The sequence below is a fragment of the Halichoerus grypus genome, chromosome 2 (genome assembly GCF_964656455.1).
Source record: "Halichoerus grypus chromosome 2, mHalGry1.hap1.1, whole genome shotgun sequence".
NCBI classification, from domain to species: Eukaryota; Metazoa; Chordata; class Mammalia; order Carnivora; family Phocidae; genus Halichoerus; species Halichoerus grypus.
The window spans coordinates 60277616-60295392 of NC_135713.1; the positions used below are offsets into that span (position 1 = coordinate 60277616).

Below are 17777 nucleotides of genomic sequence, written 5' to 3' on the forward strand. Positions count from 1 at the left end.
CAGCGGGGAGTCGGTTTGAGATTCTATTCTTATCCCTCTCTCTCTTCCCACTCCCCCATTCTCTCTCTCTCAAATAAATCTTTACAAAAAAAGACTGATTGTTAACACACTAAATAAAAAGTCCATGAGAGTATGATGGTACACAAAAGAAAGGAGGAGAAACAGGGATGGCTCTGTGAATGCTAGCTAATAAATGTAGACAGAATGACAGAAAACCACAATTTTGTAACTCCCATTTTAATAACTGACTTCAGGATCAGGATGCTGAAACCACTGGGTGAAATGTTGTAATGGAACAGGATATTTACAAGGTTCCAGAATATTATCCCATAAACTCCTTTCTAATTGCAGAGGATAAAACTGTACCTTTATAAATGAGAGATCTGACTATTGCCACCTTAGCCAAGGGATCAAATTTAGCATAGCTTATAATGGGATAACCTGTCATCAAGTGCCTCCCAACATGACTCAGTGCAAAGTATACTTCACCTACGATGAAGCATTCTTGTCAAAATGTTTGACCTGGTTGCAATCAAGGCTCTCACCTAACTTCCAGTTTACAAGAAGTAGAGTAGCTAGAGAAACAAGTTAAATGACACCATGAGGAAATAAACAAATGAAGAATGTTGCACATCCTAGAGGAAACTGAGCTAGACTCTTCAAAAACAATCAATGCCTGGAGAGGAGGGAAAAGGGCAGAGGGAATGTTCCAAATGAAAAGAAATTAAAGAGATATAATAACCAGAAACAAAGGGTGTATTTTGTTTGAATCCTGGCATTTAAAACAAAATGGGGGGTGGCATGCTAGAAAAGACATTCTTGGGATAATAGGAAAATCTAATTGAATACCTGATACTACATTATGGAATTATTTTCATTTTCTCAGACATAAAAATAGTATTGTGGTTTTATATATGTATGAAATATAAATGACTACACATAATACGTGGTTTTATATGGATATATATATCTATATGTACATGGTTCTGTGTGTGTGTGTAGTTTTAGAGAGAGAGCCTATCCTTATTCTCAGGAGACAGGTGCGGGAGTGTTTAGAGGGTGAAGTGTCATGCTTGCAACTTACTATCAAATTTTTAACAACCACAAAGGATATGTATTTGAGGAGATAAGGACAGGAGGAGATGAGAGAGAGAGAAAGGGAGGAAAGTGGCAAGGGGAGGGAAGGAGGAATGGAGGCGTGGAGCAGAGAAATGATACAAATATGGCAAAACTTTAACAACAGTTGAGTCTAGGTGGAAAGACTATACAAGTGCTTGTTGGACTGGGCTTTCCCCAACTCTTTTATATATATATGAAATTTTTCATAATAAAAAGTTATGGGGGGAAAAGAGAAGAACAATTTAAAAAGCAATCAGCTTGAAATCCACATGACACCATGAGAGTATCAGGAAAAAAGAATACTCTCAAGCAGAGCCTGTGAGAGGATATACTGTGGCAGTACAACTGGAGCGCAATGTGGCAATGTCTATCAGATTTTTTTAAAAATCACCTATCTAGTGAAACTTACTCCTAGAAAACTGTCCTGAAGATATACTTCTCCGCATGTAAAATGACATATACACTAAGTTATTCTTTACAGCATTGTATGTGATAGCAAAAGACTGGAAATAACCTATATGTGTATCAGTCCAGACTGGTTTAACAAATTATAGCACTTACAATAAATCAGCATGCATCTTTTAAATTATCTCTTCAAAAATTATGGGAGCTCTTTGGGAACTGATATGAAAGATAACCATGTCATGTTTTACATTTAAAAAAATTCAAGGTGCAGAATATGTACAGCACACACATACATACATATGAAAGCTACACAAAAATATGGCTGAATAGCTGGAGCCAGAGGGAATGGGAGACCTGCAGACTTTCTTTTTAAATGTCTACTCCTTTTTGTACTTTATGAATTTTGTAGCATACACTCATACAATGTATCCTAAAAACCTTTTTGTTAAGTACTGATTTACTGTAGCTATAATGAACTCTTCATATCTCCATGCTTTCATTACCAAAACCATGCATTACAGATCACCTGGGAATTAGGGCCTGAAGTCAGTGCATAAGGTGAAAATAGCATACAGTAAACATCTGCCTTACAAATCCCTTAAATACATGCCACACTAGATTGACACACCATCTCAATAATTCCAACACAGCTAATTTTCACTCCACTTGAACAGTTCACTGTTTCTTCAGCTGACTAGTATACAAAATAGCTGGCTTGTCCTTAGGTCTCATCTTGTGATATTAAAAATGGGTCTTTTAAATACAATAATCACACTCATCACAGCTAGATGAAAGCAGTCAGGAATTGAGATAGGCTGAGAGAAGAGCAAATTTTAATTTCTCATGTCACACTTTATCCAGAACCTTCACTGTTTAGGTTATTTTCCCCTTGTTTTGGTCACCAGATGCATGGAACTTAATTTGCATAAATGTCCGTAAGATACATAGTGACAACCTGGAGTTTTAAAAAAACACATTTCAAAAACTGTACCTCCATTAAACAAGCCATATAGTAAAAAAAGAAAATCATAACCCAAACATAATAGGCTAATTTACAGACTGGGAATATACTATAATGGAATATCCAGGTTCAGATGAAAAGGAGAGTGGTAACAATGCTTGATCAATATCACATATGATCTCATAAGGTCATGTAAACTTAGTTATAGTCCATTTCTTTGTTAGCATTCCCAAACACTGATACATAGATTCTTCAATCTACACTCTGAGAAATCTTGTAACTCTACTGAGTAAAGTGAGGTACCACTGAAGCAAAATAAAAATTCCCAAATCTTTCTCTCTCTCCCTGCTTTCTCTCATGCTCATATTCCCACTAGATACTTCTCTTGGAGGACTCACGATACACAACTCAACTTCATTATAAATTAAATTCATTATTTTTCCTGCACCTCTCCCATGCCCTGTATGCCCTTCTTCTAATATTCCTTATCCTGGAAAAAATAGTAAACATCCATCCTGGTGCCCAAGGCAAAAATCTAAAAATTCATACTATAGTCCATCCATCACCTACTCCAATAACCAATCCCCAAGTTCTGTAGATCCTACCACCTACATCTTTTTTAAGTCCACCCCACCTTCATCATGCCCATTGTCAAGGCTTTGGTTTGCCTTCCTCATTGCTCACTTGAACTAACTGGTCTCCCTGCCTTCAGTCTCTTTAATCCATCTTGCACACACCTGAAAAGTTAACTTCCTAAAATACAAATTTGGTTATGTTACTCTTTCTTCTTTCAGAGCAGAAAAACAAGAGCAAGTCTCAAAGTAATGATACAGCAAGCTTAAAACAAGCTCATTTAATAACACAATAAAATGCAAAGAGAATGTACCACCTAGCTTATTTTTTATGAGTATGTTATTATTCCACCCCACACTATATGACCAAATTAAATAAGCTAATACATTGTTTTGGTCAAAAGAGGCTACAGGGAAGCAAAAAAATCTAACTGCCTTCCTAGAGTCAAAAATGAATACAAAATGGATCATAGCAGTGATAAAGGCATTTATTTCCTTCAGTTTTCTGAAGGGAAACGAAGGGCTTCCCAGACCTATAAAGTCAAGAGTGCATTCAAGCTGAATGTACTAACTTGTCTAAAAATGAGTGCCTTAATCAGAAAATATTTTGGGAAGTTAAAAGCAAGGAGAGAAGTTGAAGGAAAAGGTTCTGCCATAGGGAAAAACCATCCATCCCTAACGTAAGCTGAATGAGGTTGTCTCAGTCCCAGTCCAGCAAATATCTCACTTTTCTGGTTGAGTCCATGCAAACTAACCCAGTGACTATGTTCTGACCTGGTAGGTCAAGTCAAAAACACATAAAAACAATATTCCAGGCATTTGGCTTGAGCCTTCACTTCCCTCTAATTCTGTTTCTTATTTGAAAAACTTAAACTGGTATATTAATTAGGAACTAGTAAGCAAACCTACCTATCAAAAAAGTTTACATTAATCATACCAACATGCACACACCATTATAAACTAGTAAACTGGAATTCTGGCTTTACACATCAGTCTTGCACATCTGGTTAATACTGGTCCATATCTGGAATAAGGAGTTGCTTTGAGCATGCTGACCAGATCAGATTTCTCAGGGTTTTAAACCAATGAACAGACCCAGGATGAAGGTAAATTCTAAAACTGCATATGTGGCTATTTAAATTAAATAAAATTTAAAATTCAGGTCCTCAGTTACAGAGCCACATTTCAAAACAGCCACATGTGACTAGTAGCTACCATATTGAACAGCACAGATACTGAACATTTTCATTACCGTAGAAAGTTCTACTGAACAGCACTATTCTGGAAGATAGCCTCCAACAAACCCTACTGTGAGTCCTCTTGGGAAAACAGCCCGATAGTCTTGGATGGCTAACACGGAACTGAGATCTAGACTATTTTCTTTTTTTTTTTTTTGAAGGTTTATTTATTTATTTGAGAGAGCGAGAATGAGAGAGAGAGAGAGTACATGAGAGAGGGGAGGGTCAGAGGGAGAAGCAGGCTCCCCGCTGAGCAGGGAGCCAGATGCGGGGCTCAATCCCGGGACTCCAGGATCATAACCTGAGCCGAAGGCAGTCACTTAACCAACTGAGCCACCCAGGTGCCCCTAGACTATTTTCTACCAAAGGTCAGAAGTAGATACTCGACACAACAATTGTTTCCTTTTTCTTTACAGTGATTTCAGTTTTAGGCCTCAGGATTTCCACCCCTCTTTTTATCACTGGATGACACTCGATACTAGAGACAATATAGTACAGACTTTAGAAGCTGGACTTTTTCTAGAAGTCTCTGAAGCTAGACTGCTTGGATTCATACCTCATCTTTGTCTCTTCCTAGACATGCGACCTTGGACCTGTTATTTAATTACTCTATCATTCAGTTTCCTCATCAGTAAAGAAATAATGGTACCTACCTCATTGAGTTACTATGAATATAAAAAGTTTATACATATGCAGTGCTTATAATTGTGCCCACAAAGTGTTAACTGCTATTATTTCTACCACCACCACCACCCTCACAGCTCTTCAGATGACAAGTGTGGAAAATGCTCACTTAGGAGAAACATTCGCAAATATAAAGGAATTAAACTACAAGAAGGATCACAAAGCCAGGGTATCAGTCTATGATAAAAAGACATTTTTTTAAGATTAAAGGAAATGGATAATCTGGAGAGTATATTAAATACCAAAAAAAGTCATGTTTTCAAGAGAGTTGGACAATGTCTTACTTGTAAGGCTAACAAACCACAGATCGAAAGAAGTCCACATAATAAACTACTGAGCTATTTAAATAACCAACAAAAACTAAGGAGGAACTGAGAAGATACAGGTTTGAGTTCACTAGAGCAAGTGATACTTCCCTGTATAAACCATGTTTTGACATTTAAATGTACTGCCTCTCTTATACTCCCTAAGTTACCTTTATGTTCTGACTTGATGAACTGACTGAAGATCTAATTTCTTCACCAAGCAGAAAGAGCACCAGATATAAAAATACCATGCCAAACAATGATCTATCATGTGTTTTCCTGGTGGAAACCCATCATAGAAAACCACACCTTGCTCTTGCAGATGGGCAATTTGAAAATCCAGAAGCTGAAGTACAAACTTCAGCAAATGCAGTCACATGGAGAGAGCCGGAACTTTGGAAACATAAAGAATCAAGCCTAAAGCTTGGCTTTGCCATTTACTAGCTGTATGACCCCAGGCAACTTGCACTTACTTAATGCTTATGAGCTTCATTTCACTAACTATAAAATATAAGGTAAAGCATGTGCCAACTGAGTAAGAAATTATGTAAAGAGCCTCTAACAGTGCCTGGCATTTAGCAGATGCTCAATAAACAGTTGCTACAGTAAGTAAATCTTCCTGAGAAGGCCCTCCAAGAGTCCCAAGAATAAAACACCACTACTTTACATGGTAACTACAAAAACTATTTTGACCAGGTATTAGCTATAAATCATGAGATAATACCTTAAAATTATCACCTGTTGTCCATATTTTACAAGCTATTCCCCAAACAAATTTCCCTTGTTTACTGTATGTCCTGTTTGACTATAACTATAAACCAATTGGGCCTACAATAAAGATAACTGCACTTCTTACACTAAAACAAAGTGTCTACTAGCAATTCTTCCACAGACACCTTCACTAATCCATCCCAAACATGAACACTATATCTAAATATCTAACATTTCTTCCTTTCTCTATCAATAGAAAAAAGTAAAGAAATTTTAAGTTTCTTTCAGTGAGTTGAGTTCCACATAACAAAACAATACAGGGTAATTGCTTACCTGGACAATATTTTGTACTTCAGATCCACCAATCCAGAATGAATGGGGGTATTCCCTTTCAGACTAGTCTGAGAAAAGACAGCAGTCAAGCAGCTTCCAAGATTCTTTCCGTTTACTGTATCCAGCTTTCTTCAATAAAATCCCAAACATGCACTTCGGTAACTGTTGAAAGACAGAAAGGAATCCATACACCCACCATGGCACCAGCGGCAAAGGACAGCCACCAAGAAATGGTCAATGGAGTGGTGGATCTGAGGCACAGAAAAAAAGTTACAACCCCTGAGTCAGCTATTTGGGATAAAAGTTCTGGAGCGGCATTCCTCACCTCTGTGCTGACAAAAGGATAAGAAATTCTACATGGCAAAGAAGGAAACATCCCTAGTATTAATTTTTACTCATGATAAATATGCAATTCCAAATGAGAGCAGCTAAAAACTTACTCTATTATCCACATAAATTGTCTCAGACCGTTCGGCTACAATGAACTTCCTTATCCATTTTCTAAGACAGCTCCTCCACCATTACAAAAAATTTGTCACCCAAAATTAGTGATATGAGAGGGCTCAAATATCTCCCAATAAAGATATTTAGGCACCTGGCAAGAAATCTTTTGGTTTGCTACATATAAGACATCAAATCTACACATTATACAAGTCTTCAACCCTCACCTGAAATATAGGATGGTTTAAAACACATGGCATAATTTTAAGAGTGAACTTCTGATTCATTAAAGGCCAATCCCCCACAATGGCCAGTCATTGGGTAAACTAAGGAAAATTATTTAAAAAAAAAAAAAAACTAATAAACAATTTACTATATGACACCTTTAAATCCGTAAGCCCAGTCCACACATTATATCAACATTCTTTTACTACCATACCAACTTTTCCATTAGCCTGCAAATACATAAACAAAATATAAGGGAGAGAGGAAAAAAAAAGCATTCAACGGGTATAACAAAGATAAAAACTTGAGAAGGAGTCAAAAGATTAACTTACTTGCACATAAATTGCCTTCTTCCTCAATTGCCACCCTACTGCCAAAACGTTCCTGCAGTAATTATAATACCTACCTTTATTTAAGGAATACTAATGGGCCAGGCCCTTTACATTTGTTACTTATATTTAATTCACAAAAAAAAAAAAAAGAGAAGAAATAACTTGCCCAAAGTCCTACATCTACTAAGTGGTAGAGACCATGCCCTTTCCACCGAGCACTGCAGCCTGCCAAGTCTAAGGATCAGAAAGGCCATGATTCCTGGGGCAGAAGAAACTGAGCTTTACTCTCAAACGTCCTGAGTTAATTAACATCAGAATGGAGAAGTACAAAAATACCGAAGAATAAATATTTCAGCCTAGCCTAACTAAAATACAACTGAACCAGTTAAACCATCCTGAAAGGGCTATCTCTCCATATCTTGGCACTTAAAAAGGCATTTCCTTAACAGAGGCATGCAATTCTGAGGCTCACAATATTAATGATAAAACACATTATAATGTTCAAGTAAGTCTTTGTGTTTAGCATCAAAGACTGTGTCTGTGACAAAGAATCTCAAATCCAGTTGAAACAGAGGAATTCCAAGATTTGTCAATATATAGTCCACAGGCAATAACTAAAGATGTTCTGATGTATCATATCATAGGTAAAGCAATGGGAGTGACTGAAATACCAGTCTATGATTAGCCTCACCATAACAATCATATGGAAGTATCCTAATACCCACAACTTAAAAGAGCTCACATAAGTAAAATCTCAAGCAAAGAATGAGTGCTCAAGCTTCTCCCATTAAGTGATACTACCCTGAAACCCAAGAATAAACTGGAAACCCAGTTTTGATAAAAGCAGCTAGTGAGCTATGGCTAGTAGCTAACTCCTAAAAGAACACACTCTGCTTTTCAAAGTATAACTTACTGCTGTAAACCAAAATGCTGAGCAATTACAGCAAAACACAACCACAATCTGACTAATGGACTCATTTCTGAACCTCTTGAATCACCAAGCCTTTTCCTGTATTACTATGTTAATTTTCTTCTCTTCCCTTCAAATATTTACTGAATGCCTAATTGGTGGCAGGCCTTATGCTAGAGCTACAAAGATTAATAGAAGCCAGACCAGGAGTGTAAGGACTGAGTTCTTCCTGTTCTCTGCCCTTTTTTTTTTTTGAGTCTCCCAAGTGATCATTTCACAGAACCAAAATATATTTTATTATTCCAAAACTGGTTAAGCGTTCTCAATTTAACTCTTAAGAAAATAAAAATTAAAAATGACTCAAGTTCCTTTTTCTCAACAGTAGAGCTCTAACTTAATTTTTCTTCTGTGGATCTGAGGCAAGTATTAGAACGGTTTCCTATATTCATTATAATTATTATATTTAGCCATCTCTCTACTCACAGACTTTTTTTTTTTTTTTTCATTTTACATGTTAATATCCCATTGTTTCTACTTCACAGCTTTCCATTCTGTGAAGGTCTTCATTGTTGACTAACCCTGAGAGGGAATTTCCTAAAAATGCTTCCTGCTGACATCATAGAACTCTGCAATCTTTGAATTTTGTGAAAACAAAAATAAGATCCAGGTTAGAGATACCCTACTGGACTGTCAGGTCTTCCTGGTTTGTCTCTCATTTGCCTACAGACAAACTTCCTGTTAGGCAATTGTGATCAGCAGAACCTTAACTGAGGCTAACAAGCACATTCCTGACCGACAGGTTTTTTTCCCCCTTTGTCAATTAATTCAATGAATAACGATACAACTCAGGAGGAAATCTTGTATAATACTCACGGCTTATTGTGTTAAAGGTCGAGCTTTGCTAAAACAAGAATAAGAACTCGAAAATCCTAATTTCCTCATCAAAACTAAACCGATCAAACATAATGCTCAATGTTAATACAAACTAATCACCAGTCCCCTTCTACCTTCTACTAAAACAGGGTTGGGTGAGTTCTCTCTGTAGGTAGAGTACAGGTCTAATTATGCCTAATTGGCAATTCTTAGTAATTGTAACACTACTTCCACTTCCCAAATTTCCAAGATAATACGATTCTGTATGATTTCATCATTTCCCCTAAAGATACCTCATTAAACAGAGAGCTGAAAGCAACTCAATGTCAGGCCTCTGTAAAGCTTCACAAATAAATACATGAACAACTAAGGGGTAAAAATTAAAACACCATCTGCCTTGACTGTGCTTCACAAAACCCAGTCCCTGTACTTGTGGGGAAGTTAGTACGGCAAGCAGTTGCTGAGACAAACGTCTGCAAGGTGTTTTCACATACATCTCTCCCATAATCCTCCCAACAACTTGGAGCAAACAAAACCTACATTTTCTTATTTTTACGGATAATGAAATCAAAGCACAGAAAGGTTAACTTTCTTAAGGTCACACAGCCAGCAGGTGACAGGGCTAAGATATAAACTCGGGTGCTTCTCTCTAAAGCCCATACCCTTGCTGCTAAATCATGCTTTTCTAAGGTCATAGAATCCTCAGAACTTACTGGCTCTTTGGCAAGTTCACATCAAAAGATATAAAAGGAATTTGGTTTCCTCAATACTTTGCTATCAACCACTCTCTGGGATGTATATAAATCAATCTGCTATGTGTAAGTCTGTAAATAGTGATTTTGAAATGTCTATGGATTTCTGTGTACCACACACCATCCTCCTCTTCTGCTTTATCAGCCTTTTTCCTCTATTCATCTACACCTTTGTCTTAAAGTCATCAAAAGGAAATCTTAAAAACATTTCACAGCATGAAAAAAAATCACCTCATATTAATTAAGTCAATGTATCTATTGCACACCCGAGTGCTAAGAATTATGAAGGATTCAAAAGACAATACAGCCTCTGGAAGGGAAATTTAGACACAATCACAGGCTTTTATGATACACAGAAGGGTATGATAAGTCCCATAAGAGTTAGGAATAGATTATTATGAGAATTAATGATACAGGTGAGAATTACCATACAGACAGCAATAATGCACGTCAACAATCAACAGGAAAATTCAACTCAACGTTTACTGAACATGTACCATAAAAGGCACTGAGAGTTTATCATTCAATAGGGGACACAAACAGGAAACTATAATACGAACCCAGAATATGCTAAGTGCCACCAGATAAATATAAAGTGCCAGAATTCGTTCATTTAACAGTAAACATCATGTAGGCAGTGCTATAAAAACAAAATGGTATGTGCCACCATAATGTAAATTGACATCAAAAGAGTTAGCATCTAAATTGTGTTTGAGGAGACAATCTCAGTGCAGGTGCAAGAGAGAATTGCTGAGATTTGACCTAAGCCAATTTGGCCAACTATTAGGTCCCTCTAGTAAACATCAGTAGCCTTCAATACATAGACTTGGTCAGTTACTATCAGTGCTGATGGAAAAAATAAAATAGTGTGAGCAAAATCTGAAGAACCCTGGTCCGCTGTTTGGCTGAAATACAGAATAAGTGAGGAATGTGGGAAGAAAAGCTGGGAGTCTCGAATTGAAATTACTAGGACTTGAAATGCTTTCTTTCCCTTAAAGTGTAAATACCACCAGGTGGAACCCAGGAATCTCAGAGTGCAAAACTCATAGGATCAAACAGCACTACTCAGAGGGATGTACAGTTGACCCTTGAACAACATGGGAGATTAAGGACACTGACCCCCACATAACAGAAAATCCGCATATAACTTTTGACTCCCCAGAAACTTAACTACTAAGAGCCTACTGTTGATTGGAAGCCTTATCAATAATATAACCAGATGACTAACACACAGTTTGTATTTCGTATGTATCATATATTGTATTCTTACATGAAGTAAGCTAAAGAAAATACTAAGACAATCATAAAGAATAGAAAATACACTTACAGTACTATCCTAGAGAAAAAAAAAGGTATATAAGTGGATCCACACAGTTCAAACCCATGTCGTTCAAGGGTCAAGTGGCTGTATGTGCTGCTCTGTGAACCTATGTAATGGCCTAGTGATTTTCCTGTGCAAGCTCTCTGTTTTCCGGTTAGAGCAGTCAAGAGCCAGGGGTACGAAGACACGTGCACTGGATCATGTTTGTCCTCGTCAATTCTGAAGGGACATCTAACCTACTCCAAACCAGGAGCAAAATTGATATATCTGAGCCACAGCCCCTTGAGGCAGGTAAATGAGTCTATAAATACCTATGTAGTTTATTTCATTCGGATCCTACTTAAACCTTTGTATACTTAATCTGCATTTAGTAAATCAGCACAAGCTTAGGAGTAGATAAGGATAAGTCATAGTGACAAACTAAGATCCAATTTCTTAAAAGAGTCACTAAATCCTACTTACTCCACTCAGAAAACCAGTGACAGGAAGGGGGGAAAAATCCAAAAAGAAAAAAGAGAAAAATTTTCCGTAACTTCACTTCTCCTTGGCCTTGTGGCCCGCTTATACTTCAACAGCTCTAAAACACAACACTGATATCTGACCTTCTTAATAAGGTCCAATGTATTTTACCTATATTACTAAATTCAACAAGTAATACAGCCACTTAGAGATAACACAAAAGGAAAATGAGTCACTTAAGGTCACTTAGCAAAGAGGGGAACCAACCAACAGCCAGCAATAGAGTATAAACTGTCCATTAATTTGTGTTTGGGGGAGGGGGATGGGCATGCTCTCACACCCACAGAGGAAGCAGGGTTACCTTTCCTAACCTTGAACATCAATTTCTGCTATCTTCTAATAGGGAAAACTTACCATCTTTCTCTTCCAATTAGCAGCTGTGTGAGTGCTTTCTAGCAATGAGGGCCGAACATCAGCTCATATTCCTAATTCAAGCATTGATAAACATCATGTGATACATAATGCAGTTTTCCTTCTTTCCAGTGAAGTCCACCGCAATAGACATAGCCTTGTAAACTTTGTATATTTCCAACTGGATTACTACTTTTCTACCTCATTAATAATAATGCTCATTCTACCAAAGTCAGAAATTTCAAAAACAGTCCCACAAACTAGGTACATACAATACTGGTCCAAGATAAGGCCATGAAAGTCATTTGGTGGTTAAATTATTTACCATCAGCAATTATAAATTCAGTTGTCTCAATCAAGAGTTTATAGTCTATAGTCAAGACTGAACCCTATGAGGTGGGTCAACTGGAGAAGCACTCTTTGTGGACTCGGCCTGAGGCAGAGGTAGGAGTCACAAAGGGAGTGGGAGGGCATATTTTGGAGATTTCATTATTAGGCTATCACCAGCTTTATTTCTTAGTAAACTAAAAAAAAAGTACAAGGGAAAAAAAGAAAAAGAATCAAATCAGAGGAAGTGGAAGGATGAAGATTAACAAGTTGGAGATAATCAAAAAGCCTATTTCCTGTCTTTAATATAGCTCTCTCTGGAATATCAAATGAAAGTTACCCTGTTAACCATTAAGTACCAAACTGATACAGGTAGCACAATCACAAATATTTGAGTAGTGAAGCTGACTCATAAAAATCTAAAAATATTTCATGCTTAAGGCTTTCAACATACCATCAGTTTATCCCATTCCTCTCTCTCAATTATGTTATTTTGAAACCAATGTAAAAAGTATTTTTAACCTAGTTTTGGAAACTGTAATTAAAATGCAGTGAATACAGAGAGCCACATGCAATTAGATTTTAAGGCATTATCATTCCTACATTCAATCCTGGATTTACTAAATCAGTTGTTAAATACCTGTGCTATCTACTACACTAAAATAAATACATATACGGTTATGAAAAGGGTTGCCTAAGAGTCTTAACTGGGTATCCCTTTGAGAGAATATCAAAATCCGTATATGAAAACCCGTTTCAAAATTGATCTCTTTGTTAAATTTTCTGAGAATCTCCGTTTATAATGTCCTTGAAAGGCTGAAATATCTTTTCAGATCATAAACAAGTAAACTCATGTACAATCAAAACTTTTTTAAAGTTATGAGCATGGGAAACCAATAAATTTAGGCCAGAGATTTTTTTTTACCATACAATCAAAAATACTAAATGAATTACATTGTATTTCTTCTAATTCTTTTGAAAATAAAGACATTTTATTTTTTAAAAGAATGGAAATGGAAGGAGCACAGAACAGCCAATTTCAGAGGCACCAAGTTACAACTTTTCAATGTGAAGTACTCCTCCAGTTGCGAGGACATGTATTGTAGATCTGTAAAAATATGTACTATATATGGAATTCCAATAAGAGATTTTACCAAAATAACCCACTACAAAATTTCTAGAACATCAAAGGCTTCGCTACAATAATAGTTTGATAAATTATACTGAAAAGGAAAAATTACTTAATAATGAAAAGCAAATAAAAACTCACACATGACAATATCCTTTAAAAAGCAAGCACATATGTCTGCACACAAAGCAGAAACGACCAAAGCTGTTTTTTTTTTCTAGTTTTAAAGAATATTGGAGAAGTCTAGTTCTGTGGATTATGCAAAGGACAGCAAATATTAAGCTGTGTGTTTATGCTACTGTACTTCCATTTTTAAAACATGCATCTCAACTCCCCAGATACCATCATCCACAGAAACCATGCAGCTATCCAACAGACTTTCAGTGTCACCATTTATTATTTATAGCATTAAATGGGGGAAGTGGCTCTGATGTCACCGACCCTACCCAGTGGAATCACTGACTCAATAAACATTTTCACACTGGAGAAATCTGGCTAGGAAAACATTTTGCTGGGTTAAGTAGATTCTTTCACCTTTCCTCTCAACCCAGGGGTAGAGGCTGTTACTGTGTTAGGAGAGATACAGAGAAACTGTCAAGGTTTCCACAGGAAGAAACCCTGGGCATGTCCGTTTGCTGAGGTAAAGACTTCTCCTCCCAACTCTCCAGAGCCCAGTTTGATTTCCCCAACGCTCAAATTGGCAGGTAATAGCTGCCATGTTTCTTTTCTTCCACCAAATCATCCACCAAGCAGCAAATTCTTCGCTTCTACTAGCCACTCTCTGATAGTTCTGTTTCTAAAAACCCCTTCTGGCTCCAAGTCGTAAAACGGAAAGCGGTTGGGGTATCCGTAGGACCGGGGAGTCTGGCATGGCTACCAATGGTTTGTAACAGAAGAGTGAGCGCTTCCCCAGGGGCCTAGGATTCTCTCCCCCCCCCCCTTTTTTTTAATAAGAAAGAACTGGCGGCAGTGATGAGAAGAAGCTCCCCTCCCCCATCTTCCCAAAGCAACGCTGGGAAACACGAAGTTACGGTTTCCCTTCCCTGGGAGATGGAATCCAGAGTACCTGGGGCCTTGCTATGCAAACATCCCTCACCGCGGAGTAGGAAACCCTTTGTCCGAGAAGCCGGACACCACAGGGGCCCGGGAAAGAGGCCCCTTATCCGTCACAGCCTCAAACCCCAGAGCTCCCCACCTCCACCCCTGTAGGGCCTATTCCGGAATCCACACACCCCTACGCTGAGGAGAGGCTGCTGAGACCCCTACTAGGATGCGGAGACCGAGGCCCTGATCGATCTCCTCCGTACCCCCCCTCCCACCACCATCTCATTCGGCCTGAGTGGGGCTTCCAAGAGCGGTGCAGGCCTGGGCCGGAGAAATTCGGGGGGAAAATCCCCTTCTAAGAGAAGGAGAATGAGATGCTAGAGCGAGTGTGAGCTAAGGCCACAGCATAATCGAGCGAGGGTCCTTCGAGAGATGGGCCCGGATATAGGACAGAGGGAGGAAGGAGAACCGAGGAGCATGGAGGGGGCCGGGCCAGGTCTGGCCTGAGATCTCCAGGGATCCGGAGCAACCGCGCCGGCCCCGAGGCCAGGAAAGCGGGGGCCCAGGTCCCGGCCAAGGCGGCGGGAAAGGGCCAGGGCCCGCCTCGCGCCGGACGTTGAGGTGGGCAGGCCCGCCCGGGGCCGGACGGACGGAAGAACGGTCCAGCGGGCCGCACTCACCATGAGCTCGATGGTCTTGTCCTCAATCACCGAGTCGGGCTCCATGGCGGCCCCGGCGGCCCCGCCTCGCTCTCCCCGCGCAGCAGCGAACGGCCCGGGCGGAGGAGGCGACGGCGGAGGCGGCAGAAGCGGAGGCGGCTATCGTACCCACTCTAGCTGCCAGCCCGCCCGGGCCGCCGGCAGCTCCACCCTCCCCCTCGGCGAACGCAGTACGCAGACCGAGGACTACAGCTCCCAGCAGGCGCCGGGGGCCCCGCAGAGCGTTGTGGGAACGAGAAGTCAACACCAGGCTACTCTCTCTTGGCAGTCCGAAGCTGAATTCTGAGCAGAAGTAGCACTGGACTGTGACTGTGGGACGTGCAAACCTAAAGAATTAAGGTCTCCCTCAAAATAGGGCCTCGGAAACTCCACGACTACATGTCCCGGAAAGCCCTGCGCGCGGGTTCTCCTTCCGGCTAGTTTCTCCTGACTTCCTGGCAGCCCCAGGCGACTGAGACCGGGACGGAAACTCAGAGGTAACTCTTCACTCGTCAGAGATCCTGAGTGTGAGACCGATTTCCGCACATGCGCAGTCGATGCCGCAGTGCCTAGTCGACGTCTGGGTAGCGGCGCTGCTGGTCCGTGAGCGTCTGGTGCTAGGGACAGATGATGAAGACAGGTGGGTTCTAGATGCGTTAGGAGGACTTGGGGCTCAGGTGTGGGAGGGGCAACAAGCGAGAGAAGCTCGGCCAAGGGAGAGGCTCTGCGAGTATGGGCATCCCAGAAGTGAGGGGTTTGGAAATTTCGTTGGGGAAAGTGGGTTTATGGAGATGAACTGTGGTGCTGTCTGTACGCACCACGAACTGGGAGGAGCTGAGAGATGAAAGGGAACCTGTGTATATTGAGCCCCTCTTATTCCTTCGTTCAGAATATATTTATTTTTTAAACTTCCAACCTCTGCCAGGTACCAGCCTAGGCACTGGGAATCAGCTCCGATTCTAGTGGTGGGAAAACAGACATTAACCAAAAGAGTAGGCGCTAAGAAGGACCGCAGCTGGAGACTCCTAGTGAATTCTGCCTTCAGCTCTGTGTGAACTTTGTCAGGTCTATTAGTGCCCGCTAACCAAAGACCACCAGATACATACTGATTGAACAAGTTGAGTTTATTACTGGTTGCAGTGAGGAAGAATACCCACCATGAGAAATTATAGGCGTCTCGGTAAGAGTTGTTACGTGTTTTGGGAGAGGATTTAAGGAAATGGGGCTTTACTCTGGATTAGATGCTGTCAGGAAGTGGGGGTGATTCTATGATTGAGCATCTCAATCATGCCTGGAACAAGGGACCAGTAGATTGAGGTTGAAGCTGTAATTGCTAAAGAAGCAGGAACCCCTCATCAGGATGGGGGATGTTCGGTCATTTTTTACCGTTTGGACATTGTTGTGACTTATCTGCGTTCAAATATAATTAAGGAGTGATCTTGTTTCTGTCTTGATCTATCCACAGTCAGAGAATGGCCCCATCTGATGTTTACATTCTGTGAAATTCTGTTCAACAGGAGAGCACAAGGCCTACCTAAGAGGGCCATCTATCATCTAGTAACATTACAGCCTGGATAATTGTACCAGGCCAGCTTCCAAATATCAGAGGCTGCTTTTCTCTTTCTCTAGTGTTTTGAATTCTCTGCACCTGTCAAGTGAGGGGCCTTAATGACCTAGAAATCTTTCCATTTCTAAGGATCAAGTTATTACAGTAATTTGTATGCATGCAGGGCACAGTGTAAGTTCCACGCCGGTAGAGTTTGAAGTTTCGTAGTCCTTATCTGGTGCTTTCCACCAAAAGAATTAAAAGAAAAGCAATAGGAAGAAAGAGCACAGAATTAGAAAGTTATTGCCACTAACTTGCTGTCTGAATTTCACTAGGCCCCTTCCCCTGCCTGGGCCTTGGTTAGTAAAACAGGAGTTAGAATAAATGACCTCTTGTTTCAGTTATATGGTGTATCATAATAAGCCATGCCCAAGACTGAGTAGCTTAAAATAACAGTGGTTTATTTTTACAACTGTGTGGGTTGACTGAACACAGCTGGGCCCACATAGTATACTGAGGTTACTCATGAGACTGCAATCAGCTGGGAGCTCGTCAAAATGGCTTCTCATCCTCCAGGGCCTCTCTTCTTCACCTGGTGTCTTATTCAAGCTTCTGCATGGTGACTAGCTTCCAAGAAGACAAGCCCCAATGAGCAAATGATTATCAAGCCTTCAGTCGCACCATGCTTGCTAATGTCCCATTGGCCAAAGCAAGTCATACAACCAAGCCCAGAGTCCATGTAGAAAGGGACTATGCAAGGTTGTGAATGCCGAGAGTCAAGGTTCATTGAGGACTACTAATGTAACAGCCAACCAAGACCCCTGAGGTACCAGCATTTGCCACAGGACCTAGCACATAGGGTTAGGGTAGGAGTCACAAGCTGAATTCCCCAATATGTATGTTTACCCTACAGCATTTTTATTGTTTTAAAATTTGACATTTTCACATTTTAAAGTCTGAATTTCCATCTTCTCTTGAAAA

The 17777-nt window shown here is 40.0% G+C and overlaps 1 protein-coding gene and 1 long non-coding RNA gene across 19 annotated transcripts in view; one reads left to right on the forward strand and one right to left on the reverse strand.

Annotated features, from left to right (window-relative positions):
* Positions 1–15481, reverse strand: part of FBXW11 (F-box and WD repeat domain containing 11) — a 122178-nt gene extending 106697 nt beyond the window's left edge. For 7 of the 10 annotated variants that reach the window (XM_036120313.2, XM_036120310.2, XM_036120308.2 and 4 more), the window contains exon 1: positions 15233–15481. In XM_036120313.2, coding sequence (XP_035976206.1) covers positions 15233–15277 — 45 coding nt within the window. In that variant the 5' untranslated portion in view covers positions 15278–15481. Of the gene's footprint in view, positions 1–6328; positions 6491–15232 lie in introns of all 10 variants that reach the window. The other 3 variants (XM_036120311.2, XM_036120312.2, XM_036120309.2) reach the window with 1 other exon arrangement.
* A 156-nt stretch (positions 15482–15637) lies between these two features.
* Positions 15638–17777, forward strand: part of LOC118553332 (uncharacterized) — a 63365-nt gene continuing 61225 nt past the window's right edge. For 8 of the 9 annotated variants that reach the window (XR_013445623.1, XR_013445620.1, XR_013445624.1 and 5 more), the window contains exon 1: positions 15756–15890. This is a non-coding gene — a long non-coding RNA (uncharacterized LOC118553332). The other variant, XR_013445625.1, reaches the window with a different exon arrangement.